Source organism: Heteronotia binoei, chromosome 1, assembly GCF_032191835.1.
Source record: "Heteronotia binoei isolate CCM8104 ecotype False Entrance Well chromosome 1, APGP_CSIRO_Hbin_v1, whole genome shotgun sequence".
Lineage (NCBI taxonomy): Eukaryota > Metazoa > Chordata > Lepidosauria > Squamata > Gekkonidae > Heteronotia > Heteronotia binoei.
Genome location: NC_083223.1, coordinates 18,104,760 through 18,122,295, shown reverse-complemented (window position 1 = coordinate 18,122,295; position 17,536 = coordinate 18,104,760). Strand labels below are relative to the sequence as shown.

Sequence of the window (17,536 nt, the reverse complement as noted above, 5' to 3'; positions counted from 1 at the left end):
GGAAAAGACCAGACGCCGCACGCAGAATCTGTGCCTCTACTGCGGCACGGCAGGCCACTATGCCTCTGGCTGCCCTGCTAAGCATCGGATACCTGGACCTTCGCTGCCACCGCCGCCAAAAGGGCAGCCCCAGGCGTAAGTGGACCCCCCAGCCTGGGGCGACTAGCTGGGTCCTCCGAACAGCGGGCTGATACCCCAGGGCCATTCCTGCTACCAGTCAAACTCCGTCTGCCTGACGAACGCTGGCTGTTCGTGTATGCCATGCTGGACTCGGGAGCGGCCCACTGTTTTATAGATGCCGCCTTTGTGAAGCAGCACCAGATCCCTGTGCAGACAAAAGGGATTCCGTCGCTGGTGGAGGCTATTGACGGGCGCCTCCTCCGTTCTGGCCCCGTCACCCAGGAGACCTGTCCCATCACCTTCCACGTCCAGCAGCACCAAGAACAGCTGCGGTTTGATGTCGCCCGCATGCCTCGCTTCCCGCTGATTCTAGGCCTTTCCTGGCTGAAGCTGCACAACCCCATCGTGGACTGGGCCCAGCAGGAACTACGCTTCCGAGACCCATGCCCCCATCTGACTCCTCCCACCACTCTAGCAGCTGGCATCCCGAGTGGTGGTCCTCAGCTCCCTCAGAAGTATGTGGACTTTGCTGATGTCTTCGAAGAGACAGGAGCTGATCAGCTTCCCCCTCACCGGCCCTACGACTGTGCCATTGATTTGGTACCTGGGGCACCACTCCCGGTGGGGCGTCTGTACCCAATGTCGGAGCCGGAGTTGGCAGCTCTGCGAGACTTCCTGGACAAGAACCTGAAACGCGGATTCATCCGACCCTCAACCTCTCCCCTATCTGCTCCAGTGCTCTTCGTGAAGAAGAAAAGTGGGGAGCTCCGGCTGTGCAATGACTACCGGGCCCTGAACAAGATCACCATCCGCGACCGGTACCCTCTACCACTGATCCCTGAACTCTTGGATCGCCTAAAGGGGGCCCAAATCTACACCAAGCTGGACCTCCGTGGAGCGTACAATTTGGTGCGCATACGGCCCGGAGACGAATGGAAGACCGCGTTTGGGACCCGATACGGGCAGTACGAGCACCTGGTAATGCCCTTCGGACTGACCAATGCCCCCGCTGTCTTCCAGAGGTTCATGAATGACATATTCCGGGACCTGCTCGACCGCTTCGCGATCATATACCTGGATGACATCCTAATTACTCCCGCAATCCTGCCCAGCACGCCGAGCACGTCCGCCAGGTCCTGCAGCGCCTACGAGCCCATGGTCTCTACGCCAAGCTGGAGAAGTGCGACTTCGACCTGCGCTCCGTCGAGTTCCTTGGGCACATCGTGTCACCGCAGGGGATCCTCATGGACCCGAAAAAAGTAGAAGCGGTCCTGACTTGGCAGGCTCCTCAGAATCGCAAAGACCTGCAGCGGTTCCTCGGTTTTGCCAACTACTATCGGCAATTCATCCCGGCCTACGCATCCCTGGCCACACCCCTGACTCAACTACTCCGCCCCAAAGAACCCTTCCACTGGTCCCCAGAGGCCGATAACGCCTTCTCCACCCTGAAGACTCGCTTTGCCACCGGGCCACTCCTGAGATACCCCGACCCCCAGCTTCCCTTTACGGTGGAAGCTGATGCCTCCAACGTGGCCCTGGGAGCAGTGCTGTCCCAGCGCGAGGAGCCGTCCCAGCCACTACAGCCCTGCGCCTATTACTCGCGGCAGCTCACTGCTGCAGAGAGGAACTATACCATCTGGGAGAGGGAGTTGCTCGCGATCAAGGCGGCGTTTGAGGTTTGGCGACATTACCTCGAAGGGGCTCGCCACCCTGTTCAAGTGCTCACCGATCACCGGAACTTGGAACACCTCCAGACCACCCGCCGTCTCAACCAGCGCCAGATCCGGTGGTCCCTATTCTTCTCTCGCTTCGACTTCCGGATCTCCTACATCCCCCATACCCAGAACCGGAAAGCAGACGCGCTCTCCCGGAAACCGGAATACGCCCCTGCCTCAACTGAGACCGCGCCCGCTGCTCCAATCCTGCCGCCCTCAGTATTTGCAGCCACCTCCACTTCACCAGCACTCGTGGAGGACATTCGGGCTAGCCAGGCCAATGATCCCTGGGTCCAGCAACACCTCCAGGCTCTCCAAGATGACCCAACAGGGGAGTTCACGACTCGAGGCGGCCTCTTGCTACACCGCGAACGCCTCTATGTGCCGCCCGGGCCCTTGCGGGCAGAAGTGCTACGCCTGACCCACGACTCGTTACCCGCCGGGCACTTTGGACAGCATAAGACCACCCACTTGCTGACAAGGGAATTCTGGTGGCCACGAGTTCGTGCTGATGTTGCCCGCTATGTCAGCTCCTGTGACGTCTGCCGACGGGCCAAAGACATCCCAGCCAAACCCTCAGGGTTGCTGCAGCCCTTGCCCACATCTTCAGGACCCTGGGATACCATCTCGATGGACTTCATCACGGAACTTCCACGCTCCAAGGGTCAGACTTGTATCTGGGTGGTCGTCGACCTATTTACCAAGATGGCCCACTTTGTTCCGTGCCCGAAACTCCCCACAGCTCAGGAGACGGCCCAGCTTTACCTGCAACACATCTTTCGTCTGCATGGACTCCCAGCCCATCTGATCTCCGATCGGGGCCCTCAGTTCTCCTCTCGGTTCTGGCAAGCCCTCCATTCCAGCCTGGGTACTCGAGTGCACCTGTCCTCGGCCTACCACCCACAGACAGATGGCCAGACAGAGCGCACCAATGCCACGCTAGAGCAATATCTCCGCTGTTACACCTGTTACCAGCAGGATGACTGGACCACTCTATTGCCCCTAGCGGAGTTTGCATACAACAACGCGGTCCATTCATCCACCCAAATGACCCCGTTTGCTGCAACCTACGGGTACCACCCTCGGTTCTTCCCAGCGATCCTACCACCCACGAATGTCCCCGCCGTCGATGCCTACCTGCAAGAACTCCGTGCCAGCCAAGACTTGCTCCGAGAGCAGCTACAGCAAGCCAAGGAGGCATATAAACGGGCTGCGGACCGAAAGAGGCAAGAAGGCCCTCCAGTGCAGCCGGGGGATCAGGTGTGGCTCTCAACTCGCTACCTGCGCCGGCCTGGTCGGTCTCACAAGCTGGATGCACGGTTCATTGGACCCTACCCCGTCGTTGAACAAATAAACCCCGTCGCCTTCAGGCTCCAGTTGCCACCCCACCTCCGCATTCACCCCGTGTTTCATCGCTCCCTCCTTGTTCCGGCTGCACCCCCTGACCCAGCTCGGACTCCTTCCCCACCGCCGCCACCACCAGTGTTGGTGGATGACGAGGAAGAATATGAGGTACGCCAGATCCTGGACTCCCGGTACCATCGTGGAGGCCTCCAGTACCTGGTGGACTGGGAGGGATACGGCCCAGAAGACCGGTCTTGGGAGCCCGAGGACAATCTTCATGCCCCGGACTTGGTGCACCAGTTCCACAACGACCACCCCGACCTTCCAGGTCCCTCGACGGAGGGGGGCCCTGGGGGGGGGGATAGTGTCATGGGTGCTGGGGACCCTTCAGAGGAAGTTGAGTCCGATGAGGAAACTGTGCCCCTGCCACCTGCACCAGTGCCCCTGCCTCCTGCTGGAGAAGATCCCAGCCCCCCTGCCTCGCCCTCTCGGGTGGCTCGTGTGCGTGACCGCCTCCGGCAGGACCTCAGGGATCGGAGGAGGGCGGCACGCTCACAAGCAAGACGCTCCCTGAGCCCTGAGTTCTGAGAGGATTCTGGCCCTTCTAAGAGCAAGGATGCTTGAGTGGTAACAGGATCCTGGCTGCCTCCCTGAGCCAGCAATTAGCCCAAACGGGCAACAGCCAGCAGAGGGCTATATAGCTGTGGGCTTTGGGAGGAAGCTTTGTGGAAGCAACTAGTCATCTCCCTGACATTCTAGCATCCACTCCGGCTTGACTTTGGTTCCTGACTCCCTGACTTTGGCTTTGGACTTCTGGACTCCCTGACCTCGGCTTCTGGACCTCAGACCTGCGATACTTCTACAGTGATTCGGATTTGGCGCCTCGGACCCTCCTGCTTACTGGCTACAGACCTCGGACTGCCTCTGGACTTTGCCTGACCCGGCCCCAGCCGTGACAGGTGGGGTTTTGAACCTGTATTTCCCAGATCCTAGTATGACCTTGTAATAACTAGTTACAAAGAAGCCAGTGCTAGGGTAAAGGTCTCATTCTAGTAAACTATAACCAGGACTTTTTTTGTAGCAGGAACACCTTTGCATATTAAGCCACACTCCCTGCTGTAGCCAATCCTCCTGGAGCTTACAGTAGGCTTTGTACTAAAAGTCCTGTAAGCTCTTGGACGGTTGGCTGCATCAGGGGTGTGGCCTAATATGCAAAGGAATTCCTGCTATAAAAAAAGCCCTGACTATAACTATCACTATAGAGGGAATATTGTTTTAAGACTTTTTTTTGTAGCAGGAACTCCTTTGCATATTAGGCCACACACCCCTGATGTAGCCAACCCCCCAAGGGCTCTTTTTCGTAAGCTCTTGGGGGATTGGCTACATCAGGGGTGTGTGGCCTAATATGCAACGGAGTTCCTGCTAGAATCCCACCCTTGACTTCTTGCAAAGAAGCATTTCTACAGAACTTCTTTTAAAATGTTTCAGTGTTGAAATATATGGTATGCTGCTTTTCCTGAACAGCCAAGACAGGTGGGTCATGGTGTCGAGTCTTATTTCTTTATTTACGTTATATTTCTATCCCGCCCACTCTATACAGACTCTATACAGATCCAGATGTGGCGGCAGCCCTCTCCCATTAGATGTTATATGCCATCCGAAACAGTTCAGTCCTGCAGGCCCTGCAGAACTGCAATAAATCCCACAGGGCCCTGATGGCTTCTGGGAGGGTGTTCCAAAGTATTGGGGCCACAACCGAGAAGGCTCTTGCTCTGGTAGAGTTGAGCCTAGCCTCCTTTAGCCCAGGGCCAGCCAAAAGATTTTGAGAGCTTGATCGCAGTGCTCTCTGGGGAACAATCAGTAAAATCAGAGTACTGCACACCATCTTCACCAATCAATACTCCGTCATTTTGTAAAGGTGTTTACTGAATAAGAGAAGTTGTTACGGGCAAACAGGTGAAACTAAAGTGTATGACCCCTACCCACATAGATATACCCTGGGTCCCTCCGTTACCTACTTCAAAAGCTTAAGCGTCAAAATCTACTAATAGCGTTGCCCCATAAAAATTCCAAGCTTCCCTTAATGTGAAGAAATGAAACCGTGAAAGTCTCTGGGAGTCAGATAAAAGTGGTTGGCCTGGGAGCAACTCTGTGTCCAGTTCCCAGGGTTGAAAATGGATACTTGATGAGTTGCAGATGCAGCAGGCTAGTGCAAGGGTATCAAACATGGGGCCCAAGGGAATAATCAGGCCCCCAGAGGGCTCCTATCAGGCCCCCAAATAACTGGCTGTCATCTGCTTCCTTCTCCCTCTCTCTTGCTTCCTTCTGTATAACCGCTAGCTTTGCAAGGCTGGCTCAATCGCACAGGAGCTACAGAGCAAAACCTCTATTTTCTCCATTGGCTGAGGTTCCTCCCATGGGGAGGAAGGGGGGGAGGCAGAGCTTGCTTTGCCAGGCTCTCTCAATCACACAGCAGAGCTACTGAGCCAAGCCTCTCTTCCTCCTATTGGCTGAGGTTCCTCCCCCTCCTGGTCCCTGGAGAAGGAAAGAAAGAGCCAGAGCTTCCTTTCCCCAGTTCCCTGGATCCCATGGGAGAAATACAAAGAAAGTACTTTTAAGACCAACGAGTGCTAAAGTTTTAAGGTTTTTTTTTTTTTAAATCTTTGTCTTTGTCTGTGTCCTTTATAAAGTTTATATCTCTGCTACCTAATCTTAAATAGGTACACGCATGGCCCAGCAGGGTTGCCAATCCCCAGGTGGGGGCAGAGGATCCCCCGGTTTGGAGGCCCTCCTCCCCTCTTCAGGGTCAGAAAGTGGCGGGGGGGGGGGAATGTCTGCTGGGCACTCCATTCTTCCCTATGGAGACTTATTCCCATAGGAAATAATGGAGAATTGATCCATGGCTATCTGGGGGGGGGCTGTTTTTTGAGGTACAGGCACCAAATTTTCCGTATAGAATCCAGTGCCTCTCCTCAAAACACCCTCCAAGTTTCAAAAAGATTGGACTGGGGAGTCCAATTCTGTGAGCCCCAAAAGAAGGTGCCCCTATCCATTATTTCCTATGGAAGGAGGGCATTTAAAAAAGTGTGTGGTCCCTTTAAATGGGATGGCCAGACCTCCCTTTGGTGTTGAATTTTGCTTGTCACAACTTTGCTCCACCCCCGATGTCTTCTGGTTCCACCCCCAAAGTCCCCAGATATTTCTTGAATTGGACTTGGCAACCCTATGGCCCAGCCTGACATGGCCTTATTTATGTCAGATCCGGCCCTCATAACAAATGTGTTTGACACCCCTGGGCTAGTGTGTAAGAACAGACCCAAACAAGACCCAAAGGTTACCACAGGTTACATACAGGCATAAATCTCATCCCACCAAATTCAGGGCAAGAGGCTCTCTTGACACATGGACGTCATGAGGAAAGCAATAGGATAGTTGTGGGCCAATAAACTGAAGCTCAGTTGGCTGCCCTGAAGCTGCGGCCCTGGAGGCCGTGAGGAGGCGGAGCCAAACCCCAGCAGCTCAGCTGGTGCTGCAGGAGCCAATCCGCTGGCGGCACCAATCACGGGGGTTGGCTCATCTGTTGTCTCCTCCCACGCTACTACTGATTGGAGGCACTATGGAAGGAGGCCACGCATGAGTTGACCCCGGTTGTCTATACTGCTGGCCAGACCTGAGCCAAAGGTGGCCCCCTTCAGTGTTGGCTCCCAGACCCCACAAGGGCCACGCTTCTGGGTTAATTGATAATTAATAATATTAATTCATTAATTATAGACCTTTCAGTCTTCTTATTTGAATGAGACATTTTTAATGGCTATCTTGTATGCCACGGGAAGATTCTACTAGGATACTTGTTTTTATTCTTTCCCTCCAAGTGAATCTCACCTCTACCACAAGCTGAAGATCATCCATGTATCTTTCTTCTGTTTGGATCAGCTCATGTATGTAGCCCTGTCTCTTCCGCTCCATTGGCTGCATGGTGTCAAGGCTCTGGAGATCAGCACACCCTATGGAAAGAAAAACAACCAGCTCTCTTTTACTCTGATTATCAGTTTCGGTGGCAAACCTCAGATCGACAATCTCAGAGGGGAACACTCTTTGACAATATGAAGAGAGCTGACTTTGAAAGGAATGAACCATACGGATCAGGGGTGGCCAAACTGCAGCTCGGGAGCCACATGTGGCTCTTTCACACATGTTGTGTGGCTCTCAAAGCCCCCACAAGACTGTTGGTTGGCTTTGAGAAGGCATGTAGAAGAAGAAGACAGCAGATTTATACCCCACCCTTCTCTCTGAATCAGAGTCTCAGAGCAGCTTACAATCTCCTATATCTTTTTCCCCCACAACAGACACCCTGTGAGGTGGGTGGGGCTCTCACAGCAGCTGCCCTTTCAAGGACAACCTCTGTGATAGCTATGGCTAACCCAAGGCCATTCCAGTAGGTGCAAGTGGAGGAGTGGGGAATCAAACCTGGTTCTCCCAGGTAAGAATCCGTGCACTTAACCACTAAACCAAACCGGCTCTCAAGTCAAACTGGCTGTAAAGTCAAAGCTCCTTTCTTTCTATCTCTCCCTCCCTCCCCCATCTATTTGTTTTCTTTTCTTCTTCCTTCCTTCCTTCATGTCTTGCAGTGCGCAAACATTTGATGTTTATTCTATGTGGCTCTTATGTTAAGCAAGTTTGGCCACCCCTGACATAGATACTTCCTAACTGATGTTTAATTCTCTTAAATTCAATGAGCTTCATAAAAACCCACAGGGCTGTATCTGAAGTAGTGCATGTGGATTTACCCCACCAGATTACACCCCCCTCCCCCCAGTCCTCCTGCTGAGAAGGAAGGGACCCACCTTGTGTGTGAGTGTCTGTGTGAGTGTAGGGGTGGAATGGGATGGGGAAATGCAGGGTTGTTGTTTTTTTAGCAGGAACGCACAGGAACATAGTTCCGGCTGGCCTGGCATAAAGGGGTGTGGCCTAATATGCAAATGAGTTCCTGCTGGGCTTTTTATACAAATGGCAAAAATCACCCCCTCCTTTGCCAACAAAAGTGCCATTTTATAACAGCGGAAGAGCACCCTTGGATCCAATGCAAATTTTCCTGCTGCTTGGTGTGAGCTGCTGTGGAAAGGCATAGGAATTGTTGTTTCTGTATGCTACATGATTGGTTCTGAAGGCACCACAGCAGGGCTTTTTTTCTGGGGGAACACAGTTCCAAAAACCTCTTTGCGGAAACAAAATTCTCAAAAAATGTTTAAAAGTTCATGAGGGACACCTGTGTGTTTCTCCTTCATTTCCCACTTGAGAGTTCCAGCACCTCTTTTTTCCAGAAAAAAGCCCTGCACCATGATATATGGGTTAGAATATCTGGAAGAACCAGCTTTGAATCTCCTCTCTGCCATGGGACCTTGCTGGGTGACTTTGAGCCAGTCACACACTGTCAGCCTATTTACCTCACAGAGCTGTGGTGAGGGTAAAATGGAGAGGAGGAGAATGATGTAAGCTGGTTTGGGTCCCCATGGGAGAAAGACAGGGGTTGAAATAAATAAGTAATAAATAAATCATGCAGGAGGGCTTCCAAAACCTTCATGTGACAGTTCTAACCAGGGCTTTTATTTTGTAGCAGGAACTCCTTTGCATATGAGGCCACACACCCCTGATGTAGCCAATCCTCCTGGAGCTTACAGTAGACCCTGTACTAAGAATCCTGCAAGCTCTTGCAGGATTGGCTACATCAGGGGGTGTGGCCTAATATGCAAAGGAGTTCATGCTACAAAAAAGCCACTGGAAACCAACTGTGTGTGTGCGTGCGTGCACAGGGATTGTCCTTCTGTAGCACTGAAAGTATGATGAATCCAGTTGACGTTAGATCATTGACTTTCTCAGCAAAGTTTGAGAGAGGAGCCATGATTGGACAGCAGGATTCAGGTCCAGTACCACATCAGAGACCAACAAAATTTTTGGGTATTTGAAGAAGGAAGCTTTGACTCTTGAAAGCTCATACTTGCTCTCTTAGATACTACTGGGCCCATATCCAGCTCTTCTCGGCAAAGTCTTTCACATGACAATGGCTCGGAACTCTGGGTGGTGTAGTGGTTAGAGTTCTGGACTAGGGTTTGGGAGAACCAGGTTAAAATCCCCACTTTTGATTATTTGGATAGGAAGAAACAGGATTGCAAAAATAGGAATGTTTGTGTTAAGTTACACAGAAGCTGAACAATTCTGCAGAGACAGATCACTGATGTTAAAAGGCCCTCAATTTAGGCACAGACACCAAATGCCAGAGGCTTTTTAAACCAAGGAATCTTTAAAATGGGACGTGCCAATCATGTATGAATGAGGGGTTAACTGGAAACAGAGGAGCACTTGACATGCATATTTCAGACAAGACCATTCTCATTTTCAAACTCAGACTCTAGCAGGTTCTGTGGAGAGGCAACACAGACATTTTCTAAATAATATGACACGAGGAGATGAGAACTTTGAACCTCAAAATTCACCTCTCTTCAGCTCATATCTCTTGGAAAGTTTAAGGTTTTTTTTAAGGGTCAATAAAGCAGTGCTGGACAGAAGGCACTTCTCTGTCCAGATCAAAAGTGAAGAAACAGCAGTCTATTGAGACAGGATGATTTCATAAACGTATATCATATGGAGCAGAAGTCCATCAGTGGCTATTAGCCACAGTGTATTGATGGAACTCTCTGTCTGGGACAGTGATGCTCTGTGTTCTTGGTGCTTGGGAGGGGCAACCGTGGGAGGGCTTCTGGTGTCCTGGCCCCACTAGTGGACCTCCTGATGGTGCCTGTTTTTTTGTTTTGGCCACTGTGTGACACAGAGTGCTGGACTGGATGGGACACTGGCCTGACCCAACATGGCTTCTTATGTTCTTATGTTCATGGGGATCTCCCCACAGCAAGGAGGGTGATAAGAACTCCTGATTTTAAAAGCCAAACTCTCTTAAACCAGGCAATACCAAAACCATGAACAAGAAATTACTTGTGTCAGAAAGTCTAAAAATTATTTATTTATTTCTGTGGATTTGCATTCTGCCTTTTCCCATAAGGGCTCAGGGTGGATTCCAACATATCAAACAGTTAAAAACCAACAACATATCAACAGATAAACAGTAAAAGAGTTAAACAATTGAAACATATTAAAAGTTAAAAGTTTAAGACAGTTGAGCCAATAGCTCAGATTTAAGAGAGAGCCAGTTTGGTGTAGTGGTTAAGTGCGTGGACTCTTATCTGGGAGAACCGGGTTTGATTCCCCACTCCTCCACTTGCACCTGCTGGAATGGCCTTGGGTTAGCCATAGCTCTGGCAGAGGGTGTCCTTGAAAGGGCAGCTGCTGTGAGAGCCCTCTCGGCCCCACCCACCTCACAGGGTGTCTGTTGTGGGGGGGAGAAGATAAAGGAGATTGTGAGCTGCTCTGAGTCTCTGATTCAGAGAGAAAGGCGGGGTATAAATCTGCAATTCTTAATCTAAGTTAAGGCAACGTGGATAAGGTAGACACTTAATTTAGGTGTCTGAAAATGCCAGCTATATCGGCTCGATTTCCTCCAGTCCAGATTATAGTCAGTGTTGGGAGACCAGTTAGATGGTATAACTAGATAAGGACGCCCTTATTTCATGCCATTCCTGAGATGTCCACCAAAAGCTCTCCTCCAATGAGGATTCAAGTGGGTAGCCATGTTGGTTTGAAGCATCAGAACAAAATTTGATTCCAGTGGCACCTTTAAAGCCAGCAGAGTTTAATTCTGGGTATTTTGTGCACATTGGAAGAAGCGAGCATGCACATGAAAGCGCATATCCAGAATTAAACTTTGTTGGCCTTAAAGGCACCAGTGGAATCAACTTTGTTCTTCTCCTACAATGGATTAGCATGAGAGTAAAAATGATATAAGATTTACTGGCTTTGATCTGATCTAGCTGAGGCAGTGAGCTTCAAGAGGCGACTGGATAAACTCATGGAGCAGAGGTCTATCAGCAGCTATTAGCCACAAGGTATAGATGTAACTCTCTGTCTGGGGCAGTGATGTTCTGTATTCTTGGTGCTTTTTTTGGGGGGGGGGGGTAACAGTGGGAGGGCTTCTAGTGTCCCAGCCCCACTAGTGGACCTCCTGATGGCACCTGGGGTTTTTTTTGGCCAGTGTGACAGTAGGTGCTGTCCCTGTAAAATGGATTGTGTTGAGACTGTTGCCCATGTTCTCCTCCAGTGTCCTCTCTATTTGGCTTCCTGCTGGGATCTTTTATACCCCATACTGGCCCAAATTTTAGAGACCTCTGATGATTTTAAGGTGCTTTTTTTGCTTGATAATTCTGATCCAGAAATAACAGAATTAGTAGCGAAGGTTTTTTTATAGAGCTATGGTTACTCCTCCTGATAAGTAGTATTATGTATCAGGTTTTACTATGTTGCTACTTTGTTTTTATCTTGTAATCCTAATTTTATTCTGTATGGTTTTTGTACTCATTTAATATGTAACCTGGCCGACCCTCTATTTTATATATGCCAATAAAGGCTGTCTTGTGTGAGAGTGTTGAACTGGATGGGCCACTGGCCTGATCCAACATGGCTTCTCTTATGTTCTTATGTGAATCACTACAAGGAACTGCCCCCTCACAGCTGTAGCCTCCCATGTCCCCAGAGGTTAGTGGAGCCGAAGAAGAATGTGGAAGAGGGAAAGGGTGGTGGTTATGGAAAAGGGTGGAATATAAACCTACTAAATAAATAAATAGCTTTCTCTAGCAGAAAAAAGGTATATAGCGGGGTGGCCAGACGTACTTAATGTAAGAGCCACACAGAGTAAACGTCAGATGTTTGAGGGCTGCAAGAAATGAATGTCAGGTGTCTGAGAGAAGGAAGGAAGGAAAATAGATGGGGGAGGGCGAGGTGGAAAGAAAGCAGCTTTAACTTCAAATGCATTCTCCAAGCTGCTGGGTGGCTGGCTTGGAGAAGTGATTTAAAGAGACAAATGCTTTCTCCAAGTTGGCCGAGGGGGCAGTGGGGGCTTTGAGAGCCACACAACATGTGTGAAAGAGCCACATGTGGCTCCTGAGGCCCAGTTTGGCCACCCCTGGTATATAGGATCAGAGCTGTAACAAGGGTGCACAAAGCTGAATGGTGTGGACAAAGGATATAATGACTAAAATAAACATTATTGTTCTTGCCATCTTTGTATTTATATTTCAATCAAAGTAACTATTGTGCAGTTATAGGGGGCACAATTGTATATTCTTCCCTCAGGCGCAAAATTAGCTTGTGATGGCTCTATATAGGATCTAAGACACCATCTATAAGTCAACTGAAACAAATGGAAATGAAAAGACAGAGAAGCAAACCTACACAGCTATGTCTGCTTTTCCCTTGAGGATCATGGGAGAAGTTGGAGAAGGGGGTGGGAGGAAAGAGGCTGGGCTTGGAGGGGGGCAAGTTTCAATAGGGAGGAGGAAGAGGAGCCGTGGGCCAAAGGGAAAGTGAAACATTGAACAAACTGGCCCTGAAGCAGCTAGGAAAAGTAGAGGTGGAATTCTAGCAGGAGCTCCTTTGCATATTAGGCCACACACCCCTGATGTAGTCAATCCTCTAAGAGTTTACAAAAATGAGACTTGTAAGCTCTTGGAGGATTGGCCACATCAGGGGTGTGTGGCCTAATATGTAAAGGAGCTCCTGCTAGATTTCCACCCCTGGGAAAAGGTAATAGCCACAGGGGCACCAGCCACATCGCAGTTGGATGAAGATTTTGGTATTCTGTGCATGCATGTTGTCTGTGTTACAAATTTCAAATTCACTCACAGCCTGTCAACTGCACCCAATGGCACATCTACACTAAAAATGCAAACTGGTACAATACGAAAGTCATTGCTTCCACAAAAAGCTGGAAATCCTCACGTAATTTTCAACAGCTTTGTGACGGTCACAAGTTTGTTATTTTGGAAGTAATAAAAAGGGTAAAACTCAAAAATGGTTCTAGAAAGTCAGAGAAGTAGAGCTCTTTATGCAGACACGCACACACCCACCCAACCCACATGTAATTTGATCGCTATTTTGGAGGGAAAGCAGCCTAACAAATAACCTAATGAATAAGACCCTCATTGAAATTTGTATTTGCCTCTGTGACTGATCTGCCAAAATGAAACGCGGAGATTACAAGATAAGGAAAGTTTAATATGCAGAACAGTGATTCCCAACCTTTTTGACCAAGTGACGCTTTTCAAATTTTGAGGGGAGGGCCAAAAATGGCAGCCGTAGGAGACGGAGCCAAATGCCAAATGGAGCACAACACAAGTCTTCTCACTTTGCAAAAGAATCACAGAACAGACACCACTTGGGGGACCCCGTTCTAAAACCAGACCCAGTAGAGACATCTTGTTAGGCTTCCGCGGGAAAAAGAAACCACACACAAAGCACATTCTTTTATGTGTCCCTTTAATAAAATATTTTTGCATAGTTATTTCCAGTTTTCGAACAGCATAGAGCAATTGTCTTCATGCACAAAGTACGTGGTGTTTTTATGGGGAAAGGTGGGGAGACGGTCCCCCCCCCCCCAAATTTTAACACTAGAAAGCTCCTCCAAAAGAAGAAATGTCTTTAAAGCAGCGCACGTCAGGATATCGGTATGCGTTCAGTACAGTTAATTACATGAAGGCAGCATTTCTGCTGCAGCAGCCCAAAACACCACTACAAGCAGAGGTCTGTTAGCATTCTTGTAACAGAGCTCGGTAACAGCTTATGGTGGGACTTCTTTAAAAAAAACAATAATAATACAAGCCAGCAGGAAATAGTTTGGCGAATACTGTTACAGGTAGCAAATCTCAAATTTGGTGATGCGATTTCATTCATTTTTTTTTTTCATTTTAAATTTTAAAATCAAGAACCTTTCCTAAGGTCAACACAATCCCTAGTGTAAACAAAGTAATAATCACTGCATAAGGTTATTGTAGCTCTTCAAACATCTTTCAATGTGCTTTAATCACTAACTCCATTTCAAGGTCTTCTAAGTGCGCGTATCGGAATACATGCACAAACCTGATTCTTTAGAACTTGTGTTCTAGAACCTTTAGAACCCACTAAACTAGATGGACCACTGGTCTGATCCAACAGGGCTCTTATGTTCGTATATTTTCTATATTTACTCAACAGGACCTCCCCTCCCAGTATTTTTCTTCTGTCAGATCTCAGAGGCCACCACATTCCGTATCTTTGGAGAATGTTCTCAATCCTCTTTGTAGAATAGGGGCATATACAAGGTGTGTGTGTGTTTGCGTGTGTTTTAATGGAAAAAACCCACATATTTAGTGTCAAAGGCACCCATATTTCAGAGAACCACCTCAGGCAAGCCAGAAAACTTGGACAGACCTCCTGGCACTTTCTGCTTTTTTCTTTAACAGCAGACATTTGTGATAATTCTGCAAATCGCTTCAGGAACTTCCAGAGGCAAAGCCAATCTTAACTCATCAATGATTACTATCAGCTAGCAACTGCCAAATCCCAGGGGTAGTTTCCAGTCTACTGGAAGAGGGCATGGTTCACATGTCATTAGTAACATTACTTAAAAAAAAATCTAGAAAGAAAATGCCAGCAGGTGAACAGAGTGATATGCAAAATAAGCGGCCTACAAGTAGGATCTCGTTGTGGTGCGACAAACTTATCGCGGTACAATACCAACAGGGCATTAAATTGAATGCAGGCACATGATTGCGCTGCATTTTTACAAAAGATCTCCCAACCCGATCATGGAACACCACTTGGGCAAAGCTTACTAAGAGTGAAGAACATTCCACATTTTGTTTTAGACAGAAGGTTGGTCCGTAGGCTCCTGAACAAACGAAACATTGACACTTGGCCTCATATCACACGACATTTGTACATTCTGCAGATTTGCTGTAAACATTTTCAGATTGCATACGCCAGGAACTGCGGCCTGCCTCCCCAGATCCCTGGGAACCTGATCTGAGAACTCATCTGTCACAGAACTATTCTCCTATTTTCAGGGGTGGAATTCTAGCAGGAGCTCCTTTGCATATTAGGCCACACACTCCTGATGTAGCCAATCCTCCAGGAGCTTACGAGGCTCTTTTTTGTAAACTCTTAGAGGATTGGCTACCTCAGGGGTGTGTGGCCTAATATGCAAAGGAGCGCCTGCCAGAATTCCACTCCTGCCCATTTTAATGGTCATTCATGAAATGACACCCCTTCTTTTAAAAATACAAACTCTCCCCCTGCAGCTACTTCTCTTAAAGTACTGAAGTGAAACGTACTGTGGGAATTCTTACATCACAAACAAACTGCATCATCAGGGGTGCTTACAAAAAAGAGCCTTGTAAGCTCTTGGAGGATTGGCTACCTCAAGGGTGTGTGGCCTAATATGCAAAGGAGCTTCCGCTAGAATTCCACCCCTGTGTGTCATCAACATCAGTTGCCTCAAAGAGTTGGTCCTAAAAGGAGATTTCCCCCCAACTGGGGCTCTGACCCTTAGCTGTGTAAAGGAAACTTAGAGGCGAGGATGTATCTGATGAAAAGCTAGGGTCACCAGCTCTAAATTGGGAAATTCCTGGAGATAACGGGAAGAGAATCTGAGATTTCAGCAGTATCATGCCATGGAATTCACCCTACAGAACTGCAGATTCCTCCAGGGGATCTCCAGGAATCCCCCAGAGGTTGGCACCCGATCAGATGCACAGGAGAGCCAGTTTGGTAAGTGGACTCTTATCTGGGAGAACTGAGTTTGATTCCCCCTCACTCCACATGCACCTGTTGATGGGATCTTGGGTCAGCCACAAGTTCTCTCAAGGCTGTTCTGCTCAAGAGCAGTTTCTGTCAGGGCTCTCTCAGCCCCACCTGCCTCACAGGGTGTCTGTTGTGGGGAGGGGAAGGGAAAGGAGATTGTAAACTGCTCTGAGACTCCTTTGGGTAGTGAAGGGCGGGGTATAAATCCAATCTCTTCTACATAATGCATAAGTAACAGAGCAGGAACAGCCAAAATCCAATCTCTGCAGGCCAAGAAGAGCTGCCAAAAGAAGTCTGTGGTAGTGACTAGCAAGTTCTCCAGGACCCTGCAAAATCAGGAACTTCCATAGGCACAGCCAAGACATGACCACTGCCTACATCAGTTTGTGCATTGGAGGTCAGAGATTGCTGAGTCATGGCCTGCTAAGCTTGGTGTCTCTCTCCAAGAAAGACGCCCAGTCGGTTCAGGCAGAGGAGACATTGGTTTAGGGGCCACGGCTGAAGACAATGGCCTGTGCATTTTGATATGGGCTTTTTTTGTAGCAAGAGCTCCTTTGCCTATTAGGCCACACCCCCCTGATGTAGCCAATCCTCCAAGAGCTTACAGGGCTCTAAGTACAGGGTCTGCTGTAAGCTCCGGGAGAGTTGGCTACATCAGGAGGGTGTGGCCTAATATGCGAAGGAGCTCCTGCTACAAAAAAAAGCCCTGTGGCTACAGAATGATAAACTGGCTTGCTATTTCCTCAGGCCCAAGTACATGCAGCAGGCATACAACTAAAAACCTCCGGTAGGCCAATTTCTTCCACTTGGGATGTCCACCCTCGGATGAAGCGACTGAGGATGTGGAGAAGGGAAAGAACTGCTTAACCCTTTCCCTGCCTGCTAAGTCTCTGCTTCAGATGAACCCTCTCCCACAATACTTTCCTTTCCAGCATTGTTCTAGATGCATGATTGTCTTGGTACAAGAGCAGGAGCATCCGCAGCTCTGGAAAGAAGGCAGGCTGTGGGGAGAGGCATGCACGCTCTGTCACCCTCCTGACGACATCACAGGGAGTATCGATAGGGTCTAGAAGCTTCTAAACCTCCCAGTGAAGAAGACCGTAGATTTATACCCCGCCCTTCTCTCTGAATCAGAGTCTCAGAACAGCTCACAATCTCCTTTACCTTCTTCCCCCACAACAGACACTCTGTGAGGTAGATGGGGCTGAGAGAGCCCAGACAGAAATTGCCCTTTCAAGGACAGCTCTGCGATAGCTATGGCTGACCCAAGGCCATTCCAGCAGCTGCAAGTGGAGGAGTGGGGAATCAAGCCCGGTTCACCCAGATAAGATTCCACGGACTTAACCATTGCACCAAACTGGCTCTCTAGAGCTGCCTGGGCCCTCCATGATTGTCCCTGCCAACCCTACAGAATTGTTGGATAAGGCAGGACCAAGGCAGAGAAGAGGCACAGAAAGCTAAGAAGTTTCTATCGGTGTTGGGAGCTCCACACAACTGAAGAGACCTTCTGTAGTTATATATTTTTAGCCCCAATTGAGAGACCATGGCCTTCATGGACTACAAAATAACACTTGTGCCAGAATGAATACTGTTAGCCTTTAAGGTGTCGCTGGACTTCTCTTTTGTTTTGCTACAAT

At 49.0% G+C, this 17,536-nt stretch overlaps 1 protein-coding gene across 1 annotated transcript in view; it reads right to left on the bottom strand.

Annotated features, from left to right (window-relative positions):
- LOC132566388 (intersectin-2-like) overlaps positions 1 to 17,536 on the bottom strand; it is a 143,998-nt gene that overhangs the window by 22,498 nt on the left and 103,964 nt on the right. The window contains 1 exon segment of the mRNA XM_060231383.1: positions 7,062 to 7,183. Within this exon segment, the coding sequence (XP_060087366.1) occupies positions 7,062 to 7,183 (122 nt within the window).